General features: G+C 34.6%; 2 protein-coding genes across 2 annotated transcripts; one reads left to right on the top strand and one right to left on the bottom strand.

Annotated features, from left to right (window-relative positions):
- Positions 1-496: 496 nt before the first annotated feature.
- On the top strand, positions 497-7,035 carry LOC134239026 (uncharacterized; the record flags this gene model as incomplete). The annotated part of the gene is made up of 9 exons (XM_062721163.1): positions 497-644; positions 3,885-3,988; positions 4,107-4,184; positions 4,458-4,496; positions 4,606-4,678; positions 4,880-4,944; positions 5,195-5,363; positions 5,711-5,784; positions 6,653-7,035. Coding segments are annotated over 9 exons (855 nt in total), but the record flags the coding sequence as incomplete, so codon positions are not given.
- An 8,836-nt stretch (positions 7,036-15,871) lies between these two features.
- Positions 15,872-17,879, bottom strand: LOC134239024 (uncharacterized). The gene has a single exon (XM_062721162.1). It carries the CDS (start codon positions 17,723-17,725, stop codon positions 15,872-15,874), a length of 1,854 nt encoding a protein of 617 aa, XP_062577146.1. The 5' UTR covers positions 17,726-17,879.
- Between the last annotated feature and the right edge of the window lie 238 nt (positions 17,880-18,117).

Genomic DNA, 18,117 nt, shown 5'->3' on the forward strand with positions numbered 1-18,117 from the left:
TGTGACATTGTAAAAGAGAGGAAATTCATATTTTAGATAAGTTTCAATACGTTTAAAATGTGTTTGAATACCAATTTACACAAAAGTTTGATTAAATACAAAACGAAAACAAAAGTTCCATTGCATATACAACAGACAAATTAAAGTTATTTAAGTGATTTTTGTTGTATTCAGTAGTAATAACAAAGAGTGCAAATTTGGCGATAAATATTTTAGCAGTTTTCTACAAAACTGCTAAAATAAGTCAAGTTAGCACTCCGCTAAAAATACATGCTATTACATTTATTACTACGTACACTAAAGGATTGTAATGATGCTCACTTTATTCATGAACATGTATTATGTTACTTTATTATTATTTAAAGATGCATTCAAATGTAAAGCTACTTGGAAATCTTAGTCTCAACTGAAATAAATAGCTGAATAATCTTTCTTGAGGTTCATGTTAATATTCTTTTTAAAATACATCTGTAAATGGCTTTCTTATTTGTATCAGGTGTCATTACCACAAGAGAAGAGACCCAGTACATATCAGCATCCCAGATACGACCCGAACAGTCTCCTGAACTGTCACCATGACCTCAGTCACATGTCAGATGACCCCGGTCACATGACAAATAGTCAGCAGTCAATGACTGTCCCAGGTATATCACTCTCTCTCCATCTCTCTTGCTATCTTAATAAAATATGTCCTTTCCGGATCTGTGTTACACTTTCTTTTCCTTTTTAAGCGGTTAGCTTCGCTAGCCGCTATATGGCATGTGTCGGCAACCGGAAACCTCCATAAGGCGCTACCTATCGACAACAGAAACTTCAACAAAGCCTCTACCAATGATTTGTTTCTAACACATATAACATATCAAAACAACATAATCTTTCGGTTTTTAATTTTTATCTGATTTTGTTTGTCAATGAAATAAATTTATTATTGCATTTTAAAATTTTATGTATAGGAGCATTTGGTGTCGAGATTAAATTTCCGTGACGTCAGCTGATGGCGATCGGGCCCTGTGACGAAATTTGAAGTCAGCATGAAGTTTAGCTGATAACATTATTAACGCGTTGGATTTAAACTTAAGGAAGAAATATATAGCGAGAAATATCATATTTGAACCCAATGCTACACGAAAACCAGTAGGCATATCCGATTTATGTGTTAAATTGAAGCCTGAATTGAACAGGGGGTCAAAATGGCGTTGCACACCTTGTGTATCTAAACTGTACATAGAGGGGTAGAATGTTTCGATATTTGGCTAATTTAGAGACTTACTGATAAAAATTCAGGTGCCTGTGATTAATTATAAGGCACCCCTTATGAACAATAAATATTTGATCGAATTATGCTACTGGCACAGAAAGGACGGGTTAATTACTGGCTTAAGGGGTTGAAGGTTATTACAGACTGCAAAACATCGGAGAATCTCTCGATCGAGTTTCATTTTCCTTGCCAAAATATTTAGCCATCCCTTTAATTAACTTAAGTAATACTAGTACATGAAGAAAGCTTTATATATGAAAAACTTGAATACATCTGCAGAGTTCTCCATCATTTGAAATTTTACTGTGTTGCGGAGTTTACGTGAAGCACTAAATTTTTGCGCTATTTTCGAGATCAAATTCGCAACTGAAATACTTTTCATTAAACTTATATAGGAACATATGCGCACACTTTTTAAAATAAATCACTATTTCGATGTACAAATATTTTCGTCATACATATTGATAAAAGTAAAAACACGTGCTATGAAAAGTAGGGGAAATTCTGATCGATACAATCAAACTAATTACCACTTTTGGAAGTAAGTTTGTTGTACTTTTTTGTCAGTTTTTTTTTTTATCAAATTACCGAATTGCAAAGGAAAAAGTAGGGAAACTTCAGGAAAGGATGATATTCTTACGAGTTCCTTAAAAATGTGTCGCATGCATAAAATTTTAATCGTTACTGTGTCGTAAAAATTTTGCTGTGTCGGGAGCAACACAGTAAAACAGCTCATGAATGGAGAACCCTGCATCTGTAAGCTGTACAGTTATAGATTACTTCTATAATGAAACGTTTGTTTTCTTCTCCTTTTTTTCTCAATTGAAATTATTTAAAAGATGATGAAAGCTTTGTTTCCAGGGATAAATTCTGTACTCAGTCTAATCATTACAAACGATTTTAAACGTCACATTATTTAAATATTTGCCAAATACTCAGTAAATGTTCGTTTATATATATCGTGCTTACAAGACTCTTTTTTGAATTATTGTCATGTACCATTTACTAATTCGAACATTTATTGTATTTAAAGTCAATAGTGTACATTTCTTAAAAAACTTTATTATCTTGTTTACTTGTCTTTCTTCCTGTGAGAGAAATAGTTCATAATATTAATAAACAGATGTACACAGTATCTGTATCAAAATACAGAATGAATAGTGATCGGCCTCAAATGAAAAACGGATCCTTGAAAGTTCCGGTGCCTAGGAGAAGAAAGCATCCCCAATAACAGGTCACACCTGCTGACCCGCAGTGAGACTACGAAATTGAAGCCCTCTGAAATTAAATTAATTTACAAATTCTCTGCTCGTCCATCCGTTTTTCTCAGACTAGCCAGCTAAAGATCTATGTACAGAACTCCAAATAAATTAATCTTAAGAATTTGAATTATCATTACCGTCTTCCTTGGAAGTTTTTTTTACAGTCGTCGGACTATGCACTTCCTCTCTTTTGTGATTGGTAGAAATTGCATGATGAGAAAATTTTCAATTATTTCATTGGTTGAAACGCTGTTCAAGGCAAGGGAGATAACTTTCTGATGATATATTTTTCGTACAATTCCAATCTTTAAAAAATGACAAAACGAACAACAAAATCAGCAGTAATTAATTCTTAATAACATAGCGTTTTTACAGTTTTATAGTGATAAAAGTGTTAATAGCGATAAATAAAAAGGTCTCTTAAATTTTATTATAAATAAAATTTGATAGTTATTGCTTGCAGGCTTTACAATTTGGTATTATTCTTTTCCCCTTTCTTGTTTGAAGAGTGAATGGGAATCAGCCGAGGTTTGCCGAAAGCTCTCGGCCAGTCAACGTTTACGGAGATGACCGAGCGACAACCGTGGTAGGGCTAATGCCCGTAAAAAGCTTATTTAGAAATACAAAATCAAGAAATTCAAAAGAAGTATAGATCTGTTTACTATTTAAAATTGTTGCTGAAGACGGTAAGCTTTTTTGAAAAGCTCTACTTGTTTTATTTTCTTTTTGAGTAGGCTTTACAGTTACATAATTTCAGAGTCAATAGAGCATGAAAGACAATTAAATTTGCAACATCAACATTTTTTTTCGTTCTGAGCACATTTAGACGCCACCAATGGAGACAATTAGGAAGAAATTTTTGAAATTGAACTTCCTGTCTTTCAAACTGAAAATCTCAGGTTGATATTTTGAAACATACATTTGTGACATCAGTCTGGGATGTTATTGGTTTTTCCATTTAGTTAAGTACTACAAAAGTCAGTGTGTCTGCTTCTTCGCTGATGACATTGGACAAAGATATTCATGCTTACTTTAATATCATCACTGAATGCATTTTTTGTTATTCTACACTGTACAGTCAAATTCCATGAAAGCATGCTAACCGCTTTTCAGTACTTTCAGTACTTTGATTTTTTTTTTTAAATCTGTCTTGATGATTTTAATTATTTATAAAAATGAATACTGTTTCCAGGAAATATTTGCCTGATTTTTATATTCACCCTTTTATCCAAATCCTCAGAAGAATTCTACGCAGACCACAGTGTCTCTCTTGCAGCAAATTTTAAATGGGGCAAAATTTTTTGTAAGTGTTATAACATGAATTTACCCTCTTTACAGCATTCTTAATATTTGTTTTAACTTAGATGTTTCCATGGTAACAAAGTCCTCCATGCTGTATGGTACCAATAACTCTGGTCTGATAGTAAGGGTGAAGGCCAGTCCACTTCTTACAGCTTTTGCTGACAAAGTAAGTCATTTCCAGGAGGAATATATAAAAAAAACATGCATGTGTTCTTCTGTTATATGATGTGATAAACTATTAAATCTGTGATATGCATGTGTTTCATTTCTATTTACACTGCTAGAAGGACAAGAAAAAAGCCACAAAGGGACAGAGGATAGCTGCAGCACTTGCTTCCTCCTTCTTAAGTCCATTTACAAAGGTACTTGGTTGCTAATTACCTGAGAATATTACCTGACATTTACAAAGGTACTTGGTTGCTAATTACACGAGAATGTAACCTGACATTTTTCCAAGATCAACTGGAAATTGACACCAAATTTAAAAGTATCACATGCTAAAGGGGGGGGGGGTGATTTATAGAAAGACAATATCAATGAATGAGCTCAAAGTATTTTAAGAAATTAAAGGTTTTATACACATTTTATGTAAATTTAATACATCTGTAATTTATAATTTAACATCTTTATTACAGTTTCTGCCTGATGATGGTGAACCTTCTGCAGAATCAGAGGTAGTTATACAGTCAGAGGTCATTCTTTAATGGTATTTGTTCTTTTTTTTAAATTTCAAAATAAATATTTCATATTTTTTTTAAAAAATGGTGTGTTTTACAAATTAAGGCACAGAGCTTAGGAAGTTGGACATTAAAGAAGAATACAAAGAGGAAAGAACGATCTCCTAGCCCACCTAAAGGTTAGAATTATCCACTAATATAATTAATTAAAATCTACCATTTTTAAAGTATAATTCTGCAGCTATATAAGATGTATAATCTACCTTAAGTATAATTCTGTCAGATGACTTTGGAGCAAATTAAGACTTTCATCTCCATTGCCATTGTCAGGTCCATCGTTTGTTAATAGAAAATTTTACTTTGAGAGTTAATTTTATTAGGTCCACCTCCAAAGAAAGTGAAGTCAGACCCTGTATCAGAACAGATTGAATTGTCAGTGAGGGAGGTAAGGTTTCAGTGGATGATATTGTTGATTTATGATGAATACATGTGAATGACGAAGCTAGGAATTGTCTCAATAATTGTTTTAATTTTCTAAATCAGATTGAGGCAGTATTGAGCAATAAAAGAGTTTTGTTGGAATTGCAATCAGACATTCTATTTCTTTTTCATTTAATATTTGGTAAGTGTGTACTTGCAGTAGCAGCTTCATTTGATACATTATTTATTTTATATCTAAACCATGTTTCATCAAGATGTCGATCCAGCAGAGACAGAGGGACAAAGAGGACCATGTTAATCTGAAAACAACAGACGATGACAAACCTAAGAAAAAGAAGAAGAAGAAGGAGAAGAGAGAGAAGAGAGAAGACGCTGAGTTTGCTGCCTTTGATTACAGCCAGGCAGACCAAAATATGTTCTTAGGTAGGATGGGACTTAAATACAAGTACCTTCTTTGGTAATACATAAATAAGAACATCGAGAAATGGGCTAAATCAAATCTACGGTAACTTGTTCAATTTCCAACAAATGTCATAAATGTTAAATACATTTACAGTACTGTGGATTTGTCTAAATGATTTGAAAATCCCATGCAACCACTTATCCTCTATGTATTTCAATCTGATTTCTTTCAAAAATCTTTGGATACCTTGACGTTTTTGTCTCAGTCCCCTCAAGTTATAGATAAAGAGGTTTGACTGTATATTTATTTCAGTGGAAGATTGACCTACATATGTACGTGTAATTAGATGTATTTATTTACTTTTTAGGTGGTGACAGTAAGAAGAAAAAACATGATGTTTTTAACCCGTACACTTCATTACAAAGTAAAGGAAACCAGAAGGTCAGTATACTTAGCTGTGTTCTTTCTATTTTATTGATGTTAAAACAATACAGAGTCTGAACACTTTATATACATGTTTGTCCTCATCTGTTAACTAAAAGTTAAAATCCAGGAACATTTTATAAATTTGAAATATGATTCATTTCTGTGTTTTTAAACTGGGGGAAGATATACCATAGACGTTTTTCTTTTCTGGATATTTAGTATGGGGTCTCAAATGCAGAGCTGCCAACCCTTACAATTTTGGCGTAAGTCGTACAAAATTAGTGTCCAAAATAAGCCTTACGATTTCTCTCTATATGCTTCCGATTTTTGTTTGTCTCGATCAGAGTTTATAATATTGGAATTTTCATAACTGGCGGTCTACAGTTTCTACTATTATAATTAAATATTCATAATCCTTACAACGCTTGCTTGCATCGTCGTTTTGGTTTTAGATGGCTAAATCGCATTCATGTCAATGTTTTAAAGTAAACAAAATGGAAACGTACCTTAAATGGCTACAATTGCATGTCCATTTACGAAACATCTTCAGGGGCAGGGGGCTTAGGCGGTCCCCGAACCCTGCCTTCCTATTTTTCATTTCAGAATGTTGGCAGCTCTGCAAATGGTCAAGAGCATTTTGTCACTTACATGTATAGTACATAAAATACCCTCAATGACAAAACAAGAATCTGTATAATTTGCTACTAATCTACTGACGAAATAGACAGAAATTATAATTCAATAATAAGTATGATCCAGTGGAAAAAAGTAATGTTAACAAGATTTAAATGGGACTGATAATTTCATCAGTGTCAGTTATTGCTTTTGTTAGTTTGAAAACAATAGAATAATTGTAGGATAACCTTTGTTTCATTTTTAAAAGGTTGGAAGATCCAGTCAATCATTTTCCCGATCCCAGAAGAGTCACAGTTACAAACAGGATGGAAAAAGAGGGGGGAGGAGCCACAACTGGCCGAAACAGAAATGAGTGGCAGGAATGGGTCATAATCAACCAAAACAGAGATGAAGGACTATTTCATAAATCTCTTTGTGCTGTCCAAACTGCAACAACAGTATCACATTTGTGTTGACATTTTCATAGTCATATTAAAATTACAATAATAATTGGTAATATACAGCATTTGATGTCTTCAGAATTATCTATCAGAAGAACATAGCTGTGTGTTTAACATAAATAACACAACTGTTTACAAAAAAATGTTGAATATATTGATATGCATGTATGTGATTTGTTAATACTGAATTTGAATAGAAAGGACATAAATAATTAATTCCTAAAATATAGAGAAACAGTAGAATTTTAAAGTATAAAGCTTGTAAATTATTGCGAAATGTAGGTGTTCTTTTTCACTCTTAAATGAAAACAAGAGGCCCATGGGCGACATTGCTCACCTTAGCACATCAGCTGGGAAAAAAGCACAAATCAGTTCAGTATTGAAAAGTTTACTAAGGTAGGGGGAGGGGAGGGTGGTTATGGCATGAATTTTGTACTACATAAGGATGCCCCATCATATAACATATAACTTTGCTGTTCTTGAGAAAAAGATTTTCTTCCTATATGGTACTTTGTAAAAATTGATCCCCCATGTGTGGTCCCTCCCTACCCCAAAGAGTCTTGAACAAATTGAAATCTTCACTACATGAGAATGCTTACATGTTAATGTGACTAAACATAGCTTTCTTTTCTTGAGAAAGGCTTTTCCTGCTATTTTCCTATAGATGTAAAACTTTGATCCACCATTGTGGACTTTCCCTAACCTTGGGGGTTATGATTTGAATAAACTTGAATTTGCACTACCTTATAAGTATCACTAATCATGGCCTTACTAATCTTAAGAAGAAGATTTTTTTCTTTATATGTAAAAATTTGAACCCCACCCTACCCCTGGGGGTTATGATTTGAATCTTCACAACCAGAGGATGCTTCCATCTAAATATCACTAATCATGGCTTTGCTATTCTTGTGAAAAAGATTTTTAAAGATTACCAGGGGTATATATTTCTATGTAAAAATTTGATCCCCTACTGTGATCTCACCCTACCCCCGGGGATTATGATTTGAAACTTGAATCTTCACAACCAGAGGATGCTTCCATATAAATATCACTAATCATGTCTTTGCTATTCTTGAGAAGAAGATTTTTCCGTATATATTTCTATGTAAAACTTTGATCCCCCATTGTGGCCCCACCCTATCACCGGTGGTCATGATTTGAACAATCTGCACCATCTGAGGATGCTTCCATATAAATAAGACCAATCATAGTTTTGCAATTCTTGAGATTTTTAAAGATATTTGCCATACATACCTTTGCAAACTTGAATCGTCCAATGTGTCCCCACCCTACTTCCTGGAGTCATGATTTGAACTAACTGAATCTACACCACCTTAGTATGATTCCAAATGAGTTTTATTTTTCTTGGGGCAGTGGTTCTTGAGAAGATTTTTAAAGATTTTCCCAATATATTCCTATGTAATTCCCTGATCGGTCGATATGGCCCCAACCTACCTCTAGGGGTCATGATTTGAACAAACATAATTTCATCTTTGTTGGCCCAGTGGTTCTTGAGAAGATTTTTAAAAGATTTTTCCTATATATTCCTTTGTAAAACTTTGATTGGCCATTGCAGCCCAACCTTACCCCCAAGGGTCATGATCTGAACAATTTTGAATTTACACTACCTGAGGATTAGTCCGAAATAGCTTACATTTTCCAGGTATTTTCACGATTTTGATATTTTACGTGCCAGGAAAATATCAAAATCGTAAAAAAAAAGCATGGAGAGCGTCAGCTATTTCGGACTACCTTGGGATGATTCCACAGGAGTTTCATCTTTCCTGGCCCAGTGATTCTTGAGTAGATTTTTTAATGGTGTCATTAATTTTTCACTTATTTGTTAATATCTCCTCTTGCAAGAGGACATGGCCCTTAATTTGAACAAATTTAAATTCCCTTTACCCAAGGATACTCTGTACCCAGTTTGGTTGAAATCGGCCTAGTAGTTTTTGAGAAGAAGATGAAAATGTGAAAAGTTTACGACGACAACGACGCAAACGACAACGGACACATTTTGATCAGAAAATCTCACTTGAGTCATTGGCCAAGGTGAGCTCAAAATTCCACAACAATGATCCAAACATATGCTAAATTGTGTCATTTTAAGGTACCATATTAAAATTCTATCAATTAAAAATGATAGTGTTTTTACTGACTTGTAAAACTGACTTGAATTTAACAAAATATTGACAACCTAATGCAAGTGAATTTTTTAACAGAAGAATTAAAAGGCTAATTTCTCTATAATGCAATTTCTACAGATGTACACCACTTGTTTATTTGTATTTTCTCTTTTGTAAGAAATTTACATCTTTAAATACAATGGTTCACTATGGAATATGCATATATTTTCATAAAAGCTGTAAGGCCCGATTTATAATGTTCTCAAATGTGTTTTAAATGCCATAATGACCCAAAAACATGGACTAGCTACAATAAAAATAATATAAAACTAGAGGTACTGTGAGCAATGAGCTCACTAAATGATACCCCCCGCCTCCCATAATATCCATGTGTTGCTATATATGGTTTTACGATAATGTGTAAAGAGGAATAACTCGTCCAATGGCAATGTCCATGTTTTGCTATGGGAAACCTAAAATACATGTCGAATAAAAAAGTAAAATAGGAGGTGCACAATGGCAATATGTAATAAAGATTCTGTGAAAGTTTCATTAAATTTCGCTCAGTAGTATAAGAGGAGTTGCGGATAAGAGATAAAGCGTAACAGACGGGCGGACGGAAATCCCGATTACTATACACCCTCCCACTTTTCAAGCGGGGGGTATAACTAGAGGTACTGTGAAGAATGAGCTCACTAAATGATACCCCGGCCTCCCTAATGTCCATGTTTTGCTAGGCCTATATATTGTTTTACGGTAATGTGTAAAGAGGAATAACTCGTCGTATCAAATTTATTCAGAAGCCGCGATACTAGTATGTGACGTCATAGGTAAGAATATAATGGCAATGTCCTTGTTTTGCTACGGGAAACCTTAAATACGTGTCGAATAAAAAAGTAAAATAGGAGGTGCACAATGGCAATATGTAATAAAGATTCTATGAAAGTTTCATTAAATTTCACTCAGTAGTATAAGAGGAGTTGCGGATAAGAGTTGGGTACCCTAAAGCGTAACAGACGGACGGACATTTACTATATATCCTCCCACTTTTCAAGCGGGGGGTATAAATATCAACTCAATTAAAAGCTTACAGGGTTCTCTTTTGATGTCATCAAGTGAATCTTATGATCTCAAACACGCATTCAGTTCTTCAAGGTTTTTACTATCGACCACAAGAGCAATGAACTATATATAAGGTTGTGTTTGAAGCTGCACATTGGGAAATGAGATTATTTAAAAACAATTTTAAATTAAATTTTAAATCTAATTATTTTAATTGCTCATTTTTCATCAGAGATTAAATAATTTATGATAAAAGGGCTTTCAACAGGCACTCCCCAATATAGGAGTACGTGTGTAACATGTATGATTTTTCAGGATAATAAACAAAAGATATTAGTGAAAAGTTGCGGGGGTGGTAAATTGTTTTTTTCCCTTTTAAATATGCAAGCTTAGGCTGTGTATGACATAGGTATATTTTCCTACACTTTGTTGTGTTATCTATCACTGCTCTGTGCATCACATAAAAGTAAAAGTCATACAATGTAGGCATACTATACGACACATAACCCGGTACATTAGCATCTGGTTCACCTGAAGATTTTCAAGAACACATAGGTGCAATTTTATTCTTTATCCCTAATTTTCATGTGGATGAAGCCATTTGATGAACAAATTAAATGCACAGGACTTTGTTGATAAGACAGCCTGAAACACTTTCGGCACTGATTATCAGACACTTTCCTTGAAAATACTTGTACTAGTTTTCAATGCTAATTTTTGTTTGAGGCTAGTTTGATATTGTGCAACAATTTTACTTTTTAGCCGGGCTTATTGCTCAAAGAGCAATTGCCGGCTTATGTGATCCTGTTCAAGGCAGGATGTTAACCCAATAGTCGCCATTTTAAAGTTACGTGCAAAAATATAGTTCTGACTCTCAACCACTTTTGAGATAATACAAACGCTAAATAAAGCAACAAAAATAAAACGAAGTTTTATCTATATAAAATAAACATTTGTAGTAATGACTTTGAAAACTTCATAAGTCAAAGAACATAGTTCATTAGCGTAAGGATTTTTGATAATCAGTGTTACCGTAGTTCTCTACACATATGAGGTAAAGCAGGAGAGGGAACCAGACTGGCCTGTTTGTTTACATTCAGCTGCGGTACCAGATTAATTCTGATTCTGACAAAATCGGACCGTGGTATTAGGATTGAAAAACTCACTGTCAGTGTCTTATCATTTATATTGATAGTTTTAAAATAATTTTTTCATCAGAATATAAACGTGATTCATGTAAGAAATCCATTCTACTCTGTAAATGAGCCCGGCTCTCTGTACTTCTGAGTACTTTGATTATTACTCTACTGGACAGAGACTAGGAGACATGAGTTACGACGAATATTTTTTCTCGCTTCTAAAGAAACGGGCGTGTCATTATGTAACAATAGACGTTCGGTTTTTCACCCAAACTTTCAATTCAAAAGAAAAAAATTACCACTTCAATGTGCTTCATTTAATCATTGCTCTATTTATCGTACAAGCAGGACCGGTACTGCTTGTGCAAAGTTTCAAGTCCAACTGCTAATTTTTCCTGCCCCCGCACTGGCCCCGGGCCCCCGTAATTAAAGATGAGGGATATACAGTTTTTGCCCTGTCCGTCTGTCTGTCCACAAAAACTTTAAGCCCACCCATAACTTTTGAGTTGGTGGGGCTTTGGCTTTCATATTTCTCAGGTATGTTCCTCCTGACAATACCTTTCTTATGGTACCACCAAATCTGACCTCTTGACCTTGGAGTTTAACCCACTTTTACAGAAAATGACCAAACTTTAATCTAGGCCATAACTATTGAACAATTTGTGCTGAGGCTTTCATACTTCACATGTGTATTCAATGTGACAAGATCTTCCAATTACTGTAAATATTTTTGAGCTTCATTGCAACACTTTTAACCTTTTACCTTTGTCATACGTTTTGAATAGTTAGTACTAGGGTTTTCATATTTCACACAAATCAGTAGAGCTAGTCTTGACAGAGACTTCTGATACTTTTAGACTCTACATGTATAGGTTGTTAGATTTGAACATCTCCCTAGAAATCGCAGCGAATGAACTTTATAATATAAGCTAGTCCTCATTTGAGTGAGGTAATCTCTGGTTCTAATTTTAAGTTTGTATTGGTGAAAGGTATATTAAAGAGGGGATTAGAAAGTTACCAGTGCCTCCCCCCAATCACGATCATTTCACAGGGTTTTGAAGACAATCGGTTGGTATAATTCACCAACAATGGCTCTAAATATTCATTAAAAGAGCATACATTTAATTCATATCCAAAATATGCTAATTTATATTGTTTTGTACATTTATGGACCCATTTATGAATATAAATGAATATGCAAAAATATATATTCTTACGAGGAAAAAAATGGAACTATTTTCGTCTTATAATGTACTTGAGCCGAGTGTCTTGATCATGGTGAACTTCTCTCATTGATATGCTTTTAAAACTTTATAATCGTTTAGGTTATATGTCTTAACTGTGGTAAACCCAGTTTTTACATATTACTAAACGTGCTTTAATCATTTTAGAACATCAGAACAATTCAAAATTAAGAATTAAAAGGCAAATTTCTCTATAATACAATTTCTACAGATGTACACCATTTGTTTATGTGTATTTCCTCTTTTGAAGGAAATTTACATCTTTAAATATAATGGTTCACAATGGAATATGCATATTTTCATAAATGCTACTAAGGCCTGGTTTATAATTTTCTGAAATGTGTTTTAAATGCCATAATGTCCCAAAAACATGGACTGCTCTTTTTCATAGATACAAAACTAAAAAAAGAGGAAAAATTTCTCGTGTTATTAAGATCAGCTCAATTAAACGCTTACAAGATTCTCTTTGATGTCATCAAGTGAATCTTATGATCTCAGACACAAATTCAGTTCTCCAAGGTTTTTACTATCGACCACAAGAGCGACGAACTATATATTAGGTTGTGTTAGAAGCTGCACATTAAGAAATGAGACATTATTTAAGAATAACTTTAAATCAAATTTTAAATCTCATTATTTTGTTCATTTACCACAGGAGAATAAATAGTTTAATATGACTAAAGGGCTTTCAACGGGCACTCCCCAATATAGGAGTGTGTAACATGTATGATTTTTCAGGATAATAATAAAAGGTAATAGTGATAAAGTTGTGGGGGGATGGTAAATTGTTTTTTTTAAAATATGCTGTGAGTGACACGGTATTTTTCTAAAATACTAGACTTTGTTATGCTATCTATCGCTGCTCTGTGCATCATATAGTCTGCATAAGTCATGGGCATAACAAACGACAGTTATGCCGGTACATCAGCATCTATAGTTCACCTGAAGAGCTGAACATAAGCACATTTTTATTCTTTATCCCTGATTTCATGTAGATGAAGCAATTTGATGAATAAATGCACAGAAATTTTATTTCGTTGCTTAGAAGAGAGCCTGTAACACTATCTGGCACTTTCCTTGAAAAAGTACTAGTTTTCAATGCTAATATTTGTTTGTGACTGGTTTGGTATTTTGCAACAATTTAATTTTCAGCTCTACTGGTCAGAGACCAGAAGAGCTTATGCGATAGAAATGCGTCGGTCGTCCGTCCGTCTGTCTTTCTAGCTGTCCGTCTGTAAACAATTTTTCAAAATGCTACTCCTCCTACAGTTTTGATCTGATTTCAATATAACTTGGCACACAAGTAGACTACAATAAGATATATAATTCAGTGCATCGGTTTTGATTTCGATGAAAGGTGTTGCCGTGGTTACTAAAAATAGAAATTTCTGTGAAATACTTTCAAAATGCTACTCCTCCTACAGTTTTAGTCTGATTATAATATACTTTGGCATGCAAGTAGACTACACTGACATACATTATTATCAGTTTTGTGTTTTTTATTTTGATGAACAATGTTGCCATGGTAACCAAAATTAAAAATTCTGTAAATTTTTTTAAAAAGCTACTCCTACAGCTGTAGTCTTATTGCAATCTTGCCACAAAAAGAGAGTTAATCAAGGATCATTATTGTTTTTATTGCTTTTGTAAAGTTTTATGTCCCAACTACTACTTTTCTCTTCCTTTATTATAAGTACAAACCAGTAGAGCTACAGTCTCGACAGAGACTTCTGGTTATTACTCTACTGGTCGGAGACTAGAAGAGCTTATGCGATAGAATGGGTTTTTGATTTTGATGCACTTAACGCCGTGTTTTGGGTCTTTTTTAGACGCTTCTGTTGCTTTTCTTAACCTCATCTTAATATTGTATATTTACTACAAAATTCTATTTTCTTGCCCCCGTAATGAAAGATGAGGGATATACAGTTTTTGCCATGTCTGTCTGTCTGTTTGTCCACAAAACTTTTAAGCCATCCCATACCTTTTTGAGTGGGTGGGGATTTGGCTTTCATATTTCACAGGTATATTCCTTGTAACAAAACCTTAGAGTACCACCAAATTTGATCTCTTGAGTCTTGACCATGGAGTTTAACCTACTTTTACAGAAAATGACCAAACATTAGCCTAGGCCATAACTTTTGAACAATTTCTGCCAGGGCCTTCATACTTCACATGTGTATAGATTGTGACAATGGTCTTTCAATGGCTTTAAATATTTTTGACCTTCATTGACCCACTTTTCAAATTCTTTAACCTTGGCCATACGTTTTGAACAGTTAATACTAGAGATTTCATACATGTAATTCACACAAATCAATAGAGCTAGTCTTTGATTGACCCACTTTTTAAAATCTTCAACCTTAGCCATAAGTTTTGAACAGTTAGACTGTCACTAGGGGTTTCATATTTCACACAAATCAGTAGAGCTAGTCTTCTGATATCTTTAGCCTCTATATATGTGATATCTCCCTAGAAATCGCAGTGAATGAACTTTATAAGCTAGTCTTCATTTAAATGAGGTAATCTCTGCTTCTAATTTAAATTTGTATAGGTGAAAAGTATATGAAAGAGGGAATTGGAAAGATTCCAGTGCCCCCAAACCACGATCATTTCATAGGGTTTTGAAGAGGGTCTTGGTCTTGGTGAACTCTCATTAGTGTCTTAACTTTGGTCAACCCAAGTATTTACATATTTCTTATTATTATATTGTGTTTTAATCATTTTAAAACATCAGAACAATTAAGACTAGAATAAATTAAGACTTTGAAAAAAAAATGAAATAATATTTGAGATATTAGGAAAATTGTTCCTTGTGAGAAACATCTCCAATTTATGCATCATTTTCAATACTTCTGAATTAAATCATCTTGAGAGTCTTTCTCACTTCTGAAGAGCGGGTATCCTGATGTTTTTGGAGTTTGACAAGTGTCCTCATTTGATGATATTTCAATGTTAAGGCACAATGGACGTCGCATCCGTCGGACGAAACCAAATAGAATCGAATCGGTTACCCTGAGGAAATCACGTGACCTAAACTGATGATGCTCCTTACTGCTGAAGTTCCCCATGTATTGCTGGGAATGGTCAGGATACCTAGAAGTAGAGCGTTCGCTTTGTGAAAGAATTTCCATTCTTCCTTCTCTGTAAGCACCCTGCACAAGTGGTGAAAGTCGCTGTCCTTTGTCACAGAAGCGATTTGTGCGTTTGCACTCTAAAGAATCCTCACTGCTCAATTCCCCTGGTGTCGAGTAAAGGTCTAAATTTGAAGCCCTTCACCAGTGTACGGTGAAATTTCTACTGAAGTGAAAAAATGAATCGACGGTGGTAAAACAGCACTCATTCTGAATGACGCTACGTAGACTATTTAGTAGAAATCTTTATATTTCTACTGGTCTTTCAGAATTTTAGTAATCAGATAACCTATTTATCAAGATTTCTTTGATAAGTCTCCTTATCTAGCGAAGAGTCTTTGATATTTTTGAAAACATCAAATTCTCCCCTTTTGAAAAACTGACAACATCTCCAGCGTGCAAAACGGACTTCATTTTATTGCAGGATGTATCAGCAGGACCGATAAGGTCGTAGTTGATAACGAGCAGCCTCTTTCTGCTATCCGCCAGATAACTTTCCCAAATACAAGTCCACTCCTTATACGTATAAAGAGAGTCTTCGTTTAAGTAATTGTCAGAAAGATGCACTATGTAAAACCTCGAAACTGAGATCTGCCATGCTGTCTCGTCAGATCGAACACTTCCAAGCGGCAGGTCACGTGTCGGTAGGAAAACATGGAAGCCTTTCAGGATTAAAAAAGGTTCTAGTGATTTAAGTATCCATGAATGAAGGTCTTGATTTTCTCCGTCGTAGGAAACAAACACAACACAGTCCTGGTCCAACACGCCCTGAGATGATGGTCGTTTACACGCTCTTGAGGTCCTATAGATGAGCCTTATTTCATACTTATATCTATAAACAGCGGCGGCAAATACAGCAACACATATACCGAGGAAAGAGCAATTAAATAATAGGATATAAATTGAGTAATCAGATTTTTCTTGGCAATCCATGTGTGGAATGTATGTTATCATTTTCTCGGCGCTGATTCCAACCAAACACTTAAAAGCAAATCCTGTACTGCAGTTTCCATTTCTAGTCACCAGCCATTCATACATCCAACTGTGTGAGCAGGTACAGTTTACAATAAAATCCTGCTTCTGCAGAAAAACACATGGATCAAAACAAGAAAACTCACGCGGTATACCATAAAACTGTGCTTTTCTGGGAATGGAAAATTCTTTTAATCTTTTCAATTTTCCTAAAGCTCCATGCTCAAAGGAAGGCAGGTTTGACAATTCCATAACAAAGACACGAGGCAAGTAATGTTCCTCTTTAATGTGAGTGATAAAGCTTCCATGGAGATAAAATTCGATTTCATTAATTTCTGGTAGGATGTGTGGTAATCGTTGAATTTTCGATTGTGAACAGTTTATGCTCAAAGTGAAAGTCAGCTGGGTCTCTCCAGCGCTTGAATATCTTGGTGTCTTCACACAGGAACAGCCACGAGGACACAATGGTGTACCTGTGTAATCACAAACAAGCTCTGAAATCCGATCTCCGTCCAGAAAATTTATAATTAAACTTCCTTTTAAAACTGGCGGATTCTGACAAGACATATAGAAATAAGTTCGATCTATGTACTTTGTTAATGGTTTAAAATAAGCTAAAGGTTCTGCTAATTTACAGTCACAAGTAATAGGATTAAACCGAATGTCAATTCCAAAATAAATGATTTTCCCGACATCGGAAAGATTGGGAAATCCGACTTTTTTCCAGTTTGGAAGTTCTTGGATGTTATTGTATGTTGCGTCAATAAACCCCCCAGAATAGCTGACACTCTTGTTCACCGTCCACTTGTAGTTGTTAACTAGAACCTGTAAGTTGTTATACGACAGATCCATCAAACAGAATGGCCTTACAATGGCGAAATCTCTGACATCCAGTGACATTAAAAAGTTACCTTTCAGAATGATAGTGTGGAAGGTGGAGAGTTCCAGAACCCCCGTCTCTATGTATGTGATCAAGTTATATGATAAGTCAACATACCCCAGATTTCTGTTGTGTATCAGCGAAGCTTTCCTGAGAGAACTGATCTTATTCCTGGAAAGTTCCAGAATCTCCAAATTTGGGAGACAAGACAGAGATGGGATACCTGTGAGCAGGTTGTCCGAAAGACGAATCAGCTTTATAAAGGGAAAATCACATAAATTTCTTGGAAAAGTCTGCAGATTTCTGAAGGTATAATCCAAATCCATGCTCTCTGCCTTTGAACAGTGATCCCCTAATATTGTGCTATTAAGAGACAAAAGCAAATGGCATGAGTTGATATCGTAATTTACAGTACAGGCACAGTTGATCTGAAATACAGCAAAACAAAGTACACATATAACGGACAGCACTGATAATTTAATTATTTCCATATCAATTAAACTGCTCTTTCTTCTTCGACGTACTTATGCAGTCTAACACTTATGTTCAAGTCCCCAGAACTGCACTTAAAAAGCAGACGATTTTAAATTAAATGAAGTGCATGCACGGATACCCATGGGGCGAATATCAGTTGACATTGTATTCTAACTGAGAACAAACATACTACAAAAAGAAGTTTGCCTAAAACTGGGTGTTTAAAATTCAACAAATTTACCTC

Source organism: Saccostrea cucullata, unplaced genomic scaffold, assembly GCF_032062105.1.
Source record: "Saccostrea cucullata isolate Sc308-1 unplaced genomic scaffold, CSIRO_AGI_Scuc_v1 ctg2845, whole genome shotgun sequence".
Classification (NCBI taxonomy): Eukaryota; Metazoa; Mollusca; class Bivalvia; order Ostreida; family Ostreidae; genus Saccostrea; species Saccostrea cuccullata.